General features: G+C 40.8%; 1 protein-coding gene across 2 annotated transcripts in view; it reads left to right on the forward strand.

Moving 5' to 3' along the window:
• TMPRSS6 (transmembrane serine protease 6) overlaps positions 1-12,207 on the forward strand; it is a 182,325-nt gene that overhangs the window by 23,524 nt on the left and 146,594 nt on the right. For both annotated transcript variants that reach the window (XM_089681942.1, XM_089681943.1), the window contains exons 3-4: positions 702-841; positions 12,133-12,200. In XM_089681942.1, coding sequence (XP_089538068.1) covers positions 702-841; positions 12,133-12,200 — 208 coding nt within the window. The remainder of the gene's footprint in view (positions 1-701; positions 842-12,132; positions 12,201-12,207) is intronic.

The following is a 12,207-nucleotide window of genomic DNA, read 5'->3' on the forward strand; positions in this document are numbered from 1 at the left end:
AAAAAAAATGTAATCAGCACTTCTTTTGTTTACATTCTGTTACAGTGGGGGATCCCGCTGACCACAGGTGAGTCATGGTTGTTAAGGCTGCAGTGGCCAACTGCTTCTTAACAACTGAATCTTTTCAATGAATCTGAATGATCCAAATGAATCTGAAAATTTCATTATAACTGTTTTCAGATTCGTTCAGATTCATTACAATATCCATTCCAGAAATTTGGATACATCTGAATCTCCGAAAATGAAATTTTCAAAACAAACTGAATTGCGTATGTCTACTGCACTTTGAACACTTTTTGCATTGTGACTCAACAGGTTTCCTCTCAGCAGTTCCATTTTATGATCAATGAATTTGATGTGCACTGGGTTTTTTTTGGAAAGAGCTGAGTCTCAATAAGCTGTAGTTTAACAAGGATTACATTAACAATCACATGAAGAATAGGAGCAAAAAACAATAATAAGCAATTGTAATTGATGGCACATACAATGATCAGATAACTTCATTAAATCAAAAGGCAATTCATAAAAAGGGAAAATAAAAAAATCTATTTATGCTGTAAAGAGGTGTATAAAAGGTTAGAGATTATAATGAGTGTCAGCTAGTGTCATTTGTCATGTTAAAAATGTATGTACTGTCAAGGAATTGTCTTCATTGCCCTTGATTCTCACTCCTATGTGTCAATGTGCCTTGCTTATTACAGAGGTGGATTTCAAGCCAGAGCTGAGAACTAATAAAGTCTACGCTTGTCACCTGAACATTATCAATTATGACCTCACCCGAGACCTCACAAATCCGGAGAGCAACACGTTCAAAAAAGAAGCCACACATCTGGAAAAACTGGTATCAAAAGAAATCAATACAAAAAAATTATTTTGTGAGCTTTCATTGAGCTTATTTAATAAGGCAGAGCAAAGTGCAGTAACCCATAGTGCTAACCAGGAATCAAATCTTAAATCTGAACTTCAAGTATTTTATCTATAATAAAAATTCATCCTTTGCAGTAGGCCTCACCCCCTCCCCCACAAGGAAAGGGTTAATGCTCGTATTTATTAAGGAAGAACAAAAAAAGCAATTAAACTTACCTCATCTCTTGCACCCATGGCAACTGGCACTCTTCTCCTTTCTCCAATGTTCTGGGTTGTGAGTTGGTCCTCAGCATCCTCGCACTATAGGACTGCAGTAGAACGCTATGCTGTCTGGCATAGGTGTCTAGCTCACAGGACTGGCTAAACTGAATTAAAAGAACGGCTAACATTTCTGTTTCTCCTAGAAAAATGCTACTCAAGATTTAATACAGTGCTGGCCATATGTGTGAAGACCTATCCATGTGTCCAATCCAAGTGCCCTAGACCTTCAGATATATGACCAGCACTGGACAAGCATTTTCCCTGGGAAAGGTGAGTATTTCAGCCATTCTTTTATTAGAAATGTATTAATTTCTGCACTGCTGTTGTTATACCTATATGCTAACATTTGATTATAGGTCTACGTCAATTGTTGTAATTTGATATTGCTATGGCACTATGCAAATCAGCAGATTTACCCCCCTTCATGTCCTGGTAATTTTTGCTATTCGGCATTGTGCTACTTTAACTGGTAATTGCACAGTCATGCAACACTGTACTCAAATGCAATTTATATTTTTTTTTCACACAAATAGAGCTTTCTTTTGGTGGTATTTGACCACCACTGGGTTTTTTATTTTTTGGAATATAAACAAAAAAAGACCAAAAATTATTAACCAAAAACCCAATATTCTCTACTTTCTGTTATAAAAAATATCCAATAAACTCAAGTTCCTTCATAAATTTAAACCAAAATGTATTCTTCTACATGCCTTTGGTAAAAGAAATCCCAATATTTCCCATATATATCCCAGTATATTGATTGCTTTGCGTGAAAAGTTATAGCGCCTACAAACTATGGTATAGATACTGGAATTTACGCAGCTTTTACTTTCTGACTGCCTATCACATTTCTTGATGTGCTAAGATTCCAGGGCATTACTAACACCCCCCAAATGATCCTTTTTCAGAAAGAAGATACCCTAAGCTGTTTGCTGAGAGACATGTTGAGTCCATGGAAGATTTCATTTTTTCCATACGTTTTTAGAAAATATATATTTTTTTTTTTTTACACAAAATTGTCACTTAAATAACATATTGCTCACACATTTCATGGGTATATGTGGAATTACACCCCAAAATGTATTCTGCTACTTCTCCAGAGTATGGGGATACCATATGTGTGAGACTTTTTGGGACCCTAGCTGCATACAAGCCCAAAATCCAATGACCCATTTGAAAGCCTGAAGGTGCCTCATTTCCTCATTTCACTTCCTCACTACCTATCATAATTTCAGAGGCTCTGAAAGGATACCAAAAACTCCCTACCCCAAATGACCACTTTTTGGAAAGTAGACACCCCAATCTATTTAGTGAGAGGCATGTTGAGTCAATGGAAGATTTTATTTTTTGCCACGTTTTTGGAATATGACAAAACATATATTTTTTTTTTTTTACACAAAGTTGTCACTTAAACGAATTACATTCCAAAATATATTTTGCTACTTCTCCCGAGTATAGTAATACCACATGTGTGAAACCTTTTGGGAGCCTAACCGCATACAGGAGCCCAAAATCCAATAAGCACCGTCAGGCTTTTAAAGGGCTTTATTGCTTAATTACACTTCCTGACTACTGATCACAGTTTCGGAGGTCCTGAAATGCCAGAATAGTTTCTCCAACCCCTTTTTGGGAAGTAGACACTCCAAGGTATTTGCTACATGGTGAGTATTGTGCAGATCTCATTTGTTGCCACAAGTTTTTGGAAAATGAAGAAAGAAAATGAAAATGTTCTTTTCTGCCCAAAAAAATTTAAAAAATATATGCGAAACATAGGAGTGAACTGCCAACTGACCACCTCGGCCCCCGTGCTTGAACATATATGTTCTTTTTTTTTAACTGCGGATGAGAAATCTCTTCCAGTGGCACTGCACACACTGATGTACATTCTGAGAGCACACCTTGAGGCTCTCAAAATAAACTGATCAGTGCTGCAGCTGAATGGCTTCCCTGCAAAGCAAACAACAGTTAACAATAAAACACATTAAAAACAGAATAATACCTCAATAAAATGACAACTAGTTTTGGCTTTTTTTTATTTATTTATTGTTACTTTTTTAATGTTTTTTTATTTTTACATTTTTTTCTTTTTTTTATATTTTTGTAACCTAAAAAACTAAACTTTCTAGACTGTAATTTTAGGGTCTCTCAAAATGTGATAGCCAGTTTCCTGACTACCTAACATCTTTTGAGACTCTGTGTAAATGTGTACCATAGACTGTGCTGTACTGTATCCTAAAAGTCTACTAGTGTGTGGTAGGGACGGAAGCAGTCCTTGAGGCAGAGACTGGGTTGGCCAGGACAGGAGGGACAAAAAAAAGAGGGTGCCACATTTAATTCAGTGTCTGGTAGAGACACTACATCTTTTTTGGAGTGACTTTTGTTTTGGGGTACCAGGAATGGCATTAGGAAAATGCATCCATGCAGCCGGCTCACTGCATCTGGGTTGGGGGTTTGGGCCACAGCACCTTCTGGATATAAAAGGACTGTGATGATCTCTTCCTGAAATTTAAGGAAGGATCCACTTTGTCCAGTTGTTTTGTAAAGCACAAAAGCGTTGTACAGAGTCAATTGAAATAAATATACAGACACTTTTTTGTGCGGCTAAGTACAAAAACTAAGTACAGCTTCATCATTTGGTCATTGAAGTACACATCTACCATGTTAAGGTTATATTCACAGATACAGAGGGGCTTGTCAACAACACCAGTTGCCATGTAAATTTGGACTGTTGTGTCTGCGTAAATGGAAGAGAGAGGTCCTTTCACTTCACTGTGAGCAAATCATTACTTCTCAAGGCTTTCTCCCCCTTTCTAAGTAGGTTATTTACAAGTCATTGGAGGGAGCCCCGACGGTTGCACTGTGCCACATGAGCCAATTCCAAGATCAAAAAGGTGTCTAAAAAGTGGCAGGCTTGTAAAAATATTGTCCACATATAAGTGGTACCCCTTACAGAACAAGAGTGACACCAAGTCCCAAACTACCGTATATACTCGAGTATAAGCCGAGTTTTTCAGCACATTTTTTGTGCTGAAAAACGGCCCCCTCGGCTTATACTCGAGTCAACGTCTGCAGATGTCTAGCAGGGGGACAGAACAGAAGGGAAACTAAGTACAGGGGTGGGCAGTACTGTCTCTTACCTGGCTCCGGCCCCACGACGATCCGGTCCAGGCAGCGCGGCTGCTCCTTCATTCGGTTCGTCCACTGGATGTTCGCGCGGCTGCTCGGCTCCGCCTTCTCCCCGGTGATTGGCCACCAGAACTGTAGCTCAGGAAAGGCACACAGGCGGCCAATCACCGGTGAGGAGGCGGAGCTGAGCGGCCCCGCGAAAATCGAGTGAAGGAGATGCAGGTAAGTGTGCCGTGCTTAGGTGCTGCTGCAACCACATATGCTGGCTGCAGCAACACCATACTGGAACAGGGGTCAGCAAGTGTCAGTGGGAGGAATAGTGCCCCATCATTGGTGTCACTGATACCAATGATGGGGCATTATTCCTCCCACTGACACCAACGATGGGGCACTTTTCCTCCCCCCCACTGACACCAACGATTGGGCACTATTCCTCCCCCCCCACTGACACCAATGATGGGGCACTATTTCACCCCCCACTGACACCAATCATGGAGCACTATTCCACCCCCCACTGACACCAATCATGGGATACTATTCCTCCCCCCCACTGACACCAACGATGGGGCACTTTTCCTCCCCCCCACTGACACCAAAGATGGGGCACTATTCCTCCACCCCCCCACTGACATGAATGATGGGATACTATTCCTCCCACTGACACCAATGTTGGGACACTATTCCTCCCACTGACACCAATGATGGGACACTATTCCTCCCACTGAAACCAAAGATGGGGCACTATTCCACTGACACCAATAATGGGGTGCCTCATTTCCCACCCTTGGCTTATACTCGAGTCAATAGTTTTTCCCAGTTTTTTGTGGTAAAATTAGGTACCTCGGCTTATATTCGGGTCGCCTTATACTCGAATATATACGGTATCTTGCCACTGCTCCTTATGTAGTCTGGGCATCCGGGGGACTCAATGTGACTATTTTGTCCCTCATAATTCTGAAAATTACATGTATAACCTGTTGTCCTCTCACAGGGTTTATACATTTTGACCCCATATCTGGCACACTTTCTGGGGAGAAACTGAATGCAAGGCGGCCAGAAAAGAGTAATAATGGAATCATCAACAAGGATGCTTTGTTGGGGCGTATATACATCTGCAAATTTCTGGTTAAGGTGATTTACGAGGGGACAAATTTTGTGGAGCCTATCATATTTAGGGTCACCCTGAGGACAGATGGCAGCAGAGAACATGAACATATGATTAATTGGGTCTGTGGACCAATATGACCATGACTCATTCTTTTAGTGATGCTCATGCTGAAAGTTAGGCCCAAAAAATTTTAAACTCAAAAACCGTAATAGGTTTCCATGCAAACTGTCTGGCAAGGTTTGAACTTGGGTTGGCGGCGATAAATTGTGCGTATAAATTGCTTTGGTCCACAATCAATCCATACAGATCTTCCATGATAAAGAGCTCCAAAAAATCAAGGGGAGTAATTTAATTTCCACCAGACTTCCGGGTTGGGCAGTGAATGGGGGAAATATGGGTGCTGCAGAATTTGTGGGCTGGCAATCAGAATTTGCAAGCACATCCGAAAGGACACTATGGGCTCTACGGGCCTGCGTTTGAATTCTTGGTGGCTGCAGGACACTAATTGTGCTAGCCACTGCACTAGCTTGTACTGCACTTATGGGACTCTCCACAACACCAAGTGATACTGCAGTGCTAAGACCAGGATGTACTAGGCTGCTGATGCTTGCCAGTTCACCAAAAGGTAGTGCGGCACTACTGCTAGCACTCTGATGCATATGAGAATCATCATACAATTCTAACACTTAGCAACCTGGGCACAGGGTTGGGTATGTCTGACCTTAGCAGGGACCTCTTCTCCATCGACTGAGCTATCTGTCAGGGTGCTGCTGCTCTCTACAGGTTTGTATTCTGAGCCTGATTCTGTCCGTGAGGCTGTCTCTTTACTCTCATCTGACATGCTTAGAATCCTGTAGGCCTCTTCACTAGTGTACCTTTCTTTGGACATTTTGGCCACTAAATATATAGGTACCTGGTGCGACTCACAAAAAGAGCACCTGGCTGTCAGGGACTGCTTGAACCACTATGAAAAATGTACCTGCTAGCTCTAGCAGAGATCAGGCCTGATCTTGCTAACGCTGCAGTTTTGTGTGTAATGTATCAATTCACAAGTGATCTACTGACACTGCACTTGCTGGAGAAGAGGAGGGGGGGGACTAAACACAGGTGTTGGCAGGTGTCAGGGCTGATCCTAATAACTCTGCATTTTTGGGGACACTATACTATTTGGAGGCTAGTATAGTTCTGATCTGATTAAAGATATTGATCCATTAAGACACTATACTAGCAATGGAAGTTTATAGTATGTCTGTGAGAGAATTCCAGGCAATCAAAGGGGATGAATGCTAACTGATGCTAATGCTATTTGAAGATGCCCGTGACCCTAATACAGTGATCAGTAATAAAATCTGTACACGGTACTAAAGACATTGGTGCCAGGGCAGCGGGTTAACTGGGTGGGCAAATAGGGAGTTAAATGACACCTAACTAGTTGTTTTAGTGTAAAGTGTGCTGCTTTTACTTACATGGGTGTGCTTTTCTCTCTCTCTGGAACCGATAGGCTCCAGGAGAGAAGATTGCATCATTTCCTCTGCCTGTGTTCTGTAAACACAGGCACAGGTTGAGTTCTTATTCAGTACAACCAACGAGCAGGTTCAGGACAAACAACATTGGCCTGGATCTGGTGATTGTACTGAATCACAGCACCGCCGGGCCAGGGAGGCACACATATGGGAACACAGCAGGAGCGCGGATCATGTATATATATGTGATTTTGCGCAGGGAGTCCGCCCTGTAGCAGTAAATCTGCTATAGGGCAGACGGCAAGTGGTGAAACTGCTCATATTAAACACTAAATAAGGTGAGGGATCTGCCCCATTGCCACTTACAGCTGGCCTTCCATAAAAATTCCACTTTATTGGAAGCCCCCCCACCCAAAACAAATTGGATTGCCTACAAAGGGAGAAATGGGCCCAAGAGGCACAACAGACGGCAACATTTTTAGTCTGGGGGGAGGGGAGTTTTAGATGTACTGGCAAATTTAGATACAACAACAGACTGAAGCCAAATTCCCTAAATTTTTTAAGCAGTTACAGAAAAACAGTTTTTTTGGGGGGATTTGAGGTGGATATTTTTTTTTTTTGTGCTAAACTACTGGTCTGTGAATTAGTGGGTGCCAGAAGCACTGGTTGACAGGTTAATTGTTAGTTAATAACAGATTTTATATATTTAGTCTGGATATGCCCAATAGGCTTTGTTTTGTATCTCTTTATGTGAATACTTTAATAAAACGAATTTGAAAAAAAAGAACATACTTACTATCAAGATCACTAAATAAAAATAAAAGAAAGAAAGCCTAAAAAAGAAAACTAATGCCACCACATCTAAGAAATGATAAGCTGCAAAATAATAAGATTTCATTTTGTGTTTAATACTGCTTTAAAAATAAATCTTTTACTTACTCGGGGCAATGGCTCAGCTCCGGAATTTATGGCATGTAATGACTCGGCAATATGTTCTTAAATCTGAAGACTCATTAATGAATGCTTTTTTGTACAACCCTAGAGCGCCAGATAGCCTAACGTTTCCGATGTCTTCCCCTTGGTCGGCACAGAATCTTTATCACTTTGGGCATCTGGTTGATCCCAGGTCTCGTAAACTCCTACCATTTAATACACTCAAAGACAAATTTGATCTACCTGACAGGTGTTTTTGGGTACTTGCAGATCCGCCATTGTGCCCAGACCATTACTCCTATGTTACAATTCTCCCCCATGACCCCTTTTGGGAGAACAATCTTTAACAATATCACTAATTATCATCGCTAGCCCATGGCAAAGGACTCACAAGCATCTACTAAAAGCTTTTCTCACTTATTAGTTATGGCTACTTATAAGTTATGGATAGAGTAAGGGGGGGGGGGGTTAGACTGTCTCTAAGGTATTAAATGAGGCCCATGAACCCCTGTGAGTTTTTTTGGTCTGATTTTAAATTATGTCTGTGTTCTCATAGAGCAAGATTCTCTCCTCTTCCTGTTCTGACACCTGTCACTTGAACATGAAGTGGGAGAAAATCTTACAAATGGGGCCACAGACAGTCATTAACTGCTCATAAATACTAAGAGGTTACTAATATTATCCTTTAAACAATTAGGAGTGCTTTACGTAATTGCTAGGCATTTGTTTTTATTGATTTTTCATACATTTTATATAGTCTAGCCACTTCAGCTGCAGAAGATTCTACCCCCTTCCTGACCAGGCCATTTTTTTTCAATGCGGCACTGCGCTACTTTAACTGGCGATTGTGCGGTCATGCAATGCTGTACACAAACAAAATGTTTATCTTTTTTTCACATAAACAGAGCTTTCTTCTGGTGGTATTGGATCACAACTGGGTGTTTCATCTGTTTGCAATAAAAACGAAAAAAGACCAAGACATTTTGAAAAAAAAAAAACAATATTTACTACTTTCTGCAATAAAACATATCCAATAGAAAAAATTTAACAAATCAAATTTCTTCATAAATTTTGGCCAAAAGGTATTCTGCCACGTCTTTGGTAAACAAAAATCCCAATAACTGTATATTGATTGGTTTGCATGAAAGTTATAGTGTCTACAAACTATGTGAAATATAATTACATTTTTATTTAGTAATCAGCAATCAGCGACTTATAGTGGGCTGTGATAGTACGGCAGGTAATCTGACACTTCATGGGACATAACTAACTGAGACTGACATCTACAGTGATACTAGTACAGTGATCAGTGATAACAATATACACTGATACTGTACTAATGACACTGGATGGGAAGGAGTTAACATCTAGGGGCGATCAAAGGGTCAGCTGTGTGCCGAACAGTGCTTGGTGTGGTTACTATGTAGTGCTTTTACTAAATGATGTACCAATTTTTTTCCCTGCTTTGTAGGGAAGAAAAAACAGGCACATCCCCTGACAGTGTTTACATTCCCAGGGCTCTGTGTTGTCATCTGTTTTGCTGATCGATGGGTCCTGGCCATCAATCATTGGCTGGGACCCACTGATCAGCTTGTGCTGTAACTAATCACAACGCAATGGGCACACTCCTACCTGGTATAGCTGGACCACATATTAGATATGTAATTCAGCGCAGGGAAGCCGCTTTGCCTCCATACATCTAATTGATGCAATCGGCAAGCGGTTAGAGCAGTGGTTCTTAACCTTTTTTGATTCACGGACCCCTTTAATAATCTGATGAAAGCTATGGACCCAATCCCCAAAAATATTCACAATTCACAATAAACACAACATTGCATGCAGTGATTATACAGTATGTACTTTCATTGAAAATTGATTGCTTCATACATATATGACCTACACAAAGTTTGAATAAAGTAAACAATCCTAACGAAAAACTTGCTCTTTTTCTTGCAAAAAAGTAATAACCACTCATTACAAAAATGAAATACAATCATTGTGCAAATTAAAGCAGTTTTACTTATGCTCAAACCTACTACTACTACTACTACTACTACTACTAGAAAATGAGAATTAGTACTTGCTACTATGGAAGTGACATAAGATGGTGGTTGTTCAGAGAACAATGATATAAATTTAAATGGTATACATGGGCCAACAAGCCAAGAGATGCTTAGTGGACAGCACTAACAGCAGTGTATTGTAAGAAGAATTGAAACTGAAGCGCCACACCACTGTTAAGAGGTCCAGATACAACTTTATTCCATTAAAAGTCAGGGATATAATTTGAGCCGCTGCCAAACACTGGAATAAATACCATTTTTGTATGTCCAGTTCACTCCCGGTCTATTCACTTTATTGCTGTAAAGCCCTGATGAAGGCGGCACTTGGACCCTCGAAATGCATTGGATACTTCTCAAATTATACCCATAACCTTTAATGGAATAAAATTGTATCTGGACCTCTCAACAGTGGTGTGGCACTTTCAATTTCAACTCCTCTTGCAATACACTACAAGCTGGGGAGACTGTGGAGATCCTATAGGGTGCAGAAGCCACCTGCCCAGGAACCAGATCATTTACGCCAAAATTAATATCTTAAGATAACAATACCAGAGAAATGTACCTGCGGGTCCAGTGCTGTCTTTTCACTTTCCTCAACAGCGCTATAAGCAGTGGTGGGGTATGTTTTCTTTGATTTCTTTGAATGGGAAATTATTGATTGGGACAAGGAGGGGGGGGGGGGGGGGCTGTATAGTAAATGCAAATGTTATTATTTATATGACCCTCACAGACCCCCTGAGACCCAACCATGAACCACCTAAAGCGGAACTTTACCCGTAACAGTTTGATAACAGTGAATGTTTTTTATCAAAAGAACAGACATTTCACATTATTAATTATACTACCAAAGTTAGCGTGTGCTGTAACTTGCCTCCAGCATTGCTTCTGTTTCTTCTTTCTGGAAGCCACCATTTTGCCCATAGCAGTCACTTCTTCAATGGAAACTTCCCCCCCCTCCCCCTCCACAGTCTCAAAAACTAAGTGTCACTTTCTTCAATTAACCAGTTGCCGACCGCAGATAGCCGAATGACGGCCCAGCAGTGACGCCAGTCAGTGATGCCTATCAGTGCTGACTATCAGTACCCATCATCAGTGCTGCCTAGCAGTGCCACCTATCAGTGATGCCTATCAGTGCCGACTATCAGTACCCATCATCAGTGCCGCCTGTCAGTGCCACCTCATTAGTGCTGCCTATCAGTGCCCTTCAGTGCTGCCTATCAGTGCCCATCACTGCTGCCTCATCAATGCACATCAGTGAAGGAGAAAAATTACCTGTTTGCAACATTTTATAATAGAAACACAGAAACTTTTTTTTTTTGCAATTTTTTTGTTAATAGCGCAAAAAATAAAACACCCAGCAACGATTAAACACCACCAAAAGAAAGCTCTATTTATTAGAAAAAAATGATAAAAATTTCATATGGGTACAATCTTGCATGACCGCGCAATTGTCATTCAAAGTGCGACAGAACTGAAAGCTGAAAATTGGCCTGGTAAGGAAGGGGGTATAAGTGCCTTGTAGGCAAGTGGTTAAAATATGTATATTTCCAGCCTTGAGTGTATGTCTTGGCTTAGCTGGAGAGGAGATTTACAGTGCTGCAGTTTACCAGCTGCTGTTGAAGAAGAAAGGAGGGAATAAGAGAGATTAGACACTCTTCTTGTACGTTTAACTCTTTCGTGTTTCCCTGGCAGCAGAGTTTGCCCTGTCACCTCTCCTGCTTTTCTTTTCTCCCTCCTTAATCTGTGTTCCCTCGGCACAGTCTATTTCATTACTGTTGCTTTCTTCCCTCTTCAGCAGCAGTAAATCTTCAAGCTATCATCTGATCTGCTTCTGGTGGCTCTGATTTTAGGCACAGTGCTGAGAACAGACAGCAAATGAGCATGTGCAGTGCAGGGTGAGAAAGTGCCTTACTGGATTTTAAACAGTATACTTATTAACAGAAACTTATTGTTAACATTTTCCGGTATATAAGTAATTTTCTGACTAGAGTTCCACTCTATGGGTCCATGGACACCAGGTTAAGAACCCCTGGTCTAGAATAATAAACTACTTCATATTACCCAGACCCTTCTCTCCCAGAAGAGGAGGTTTAGTAATTACTTATTTTCTGGCTTTCTATTTAGGGGTGTCTAAAAAGAATGTTTTTCTAGCACCCTGAGTATGCTTATTAAATGCCTGCTGCACACCACAAAAAAACTGCAAGTATTTATCAAGTGTTCAGTTAGAACAATATCCTTCATATAAGAAGCCCAGATGTTTGTACACTACAGTTACAGTAATGGTTTGTTTCATCATATACTCTCTTTTCAGGTCTCTGGTCTTGTCTTGTCCTCTGAGTTGGCTGTCTATCACAATACAAGCAAAGTTTATGCTTTTGGGTAAGAT

Source organism: Staurois parvus, unplaced genomic scaffold, assembly GCF_062004578.1.
Source record: "Staurois parvus isolate SC_StPar_1 unplaced genomic scaffold, SC_StPar_1.0 ptg000282l, whole genome shotgun sequence".
Lineage (NCBI taxonomy): Eukaryota > Metazoa > Chordata > Amphibia > Anura > Ranidae > Staurois > Staurois parvus.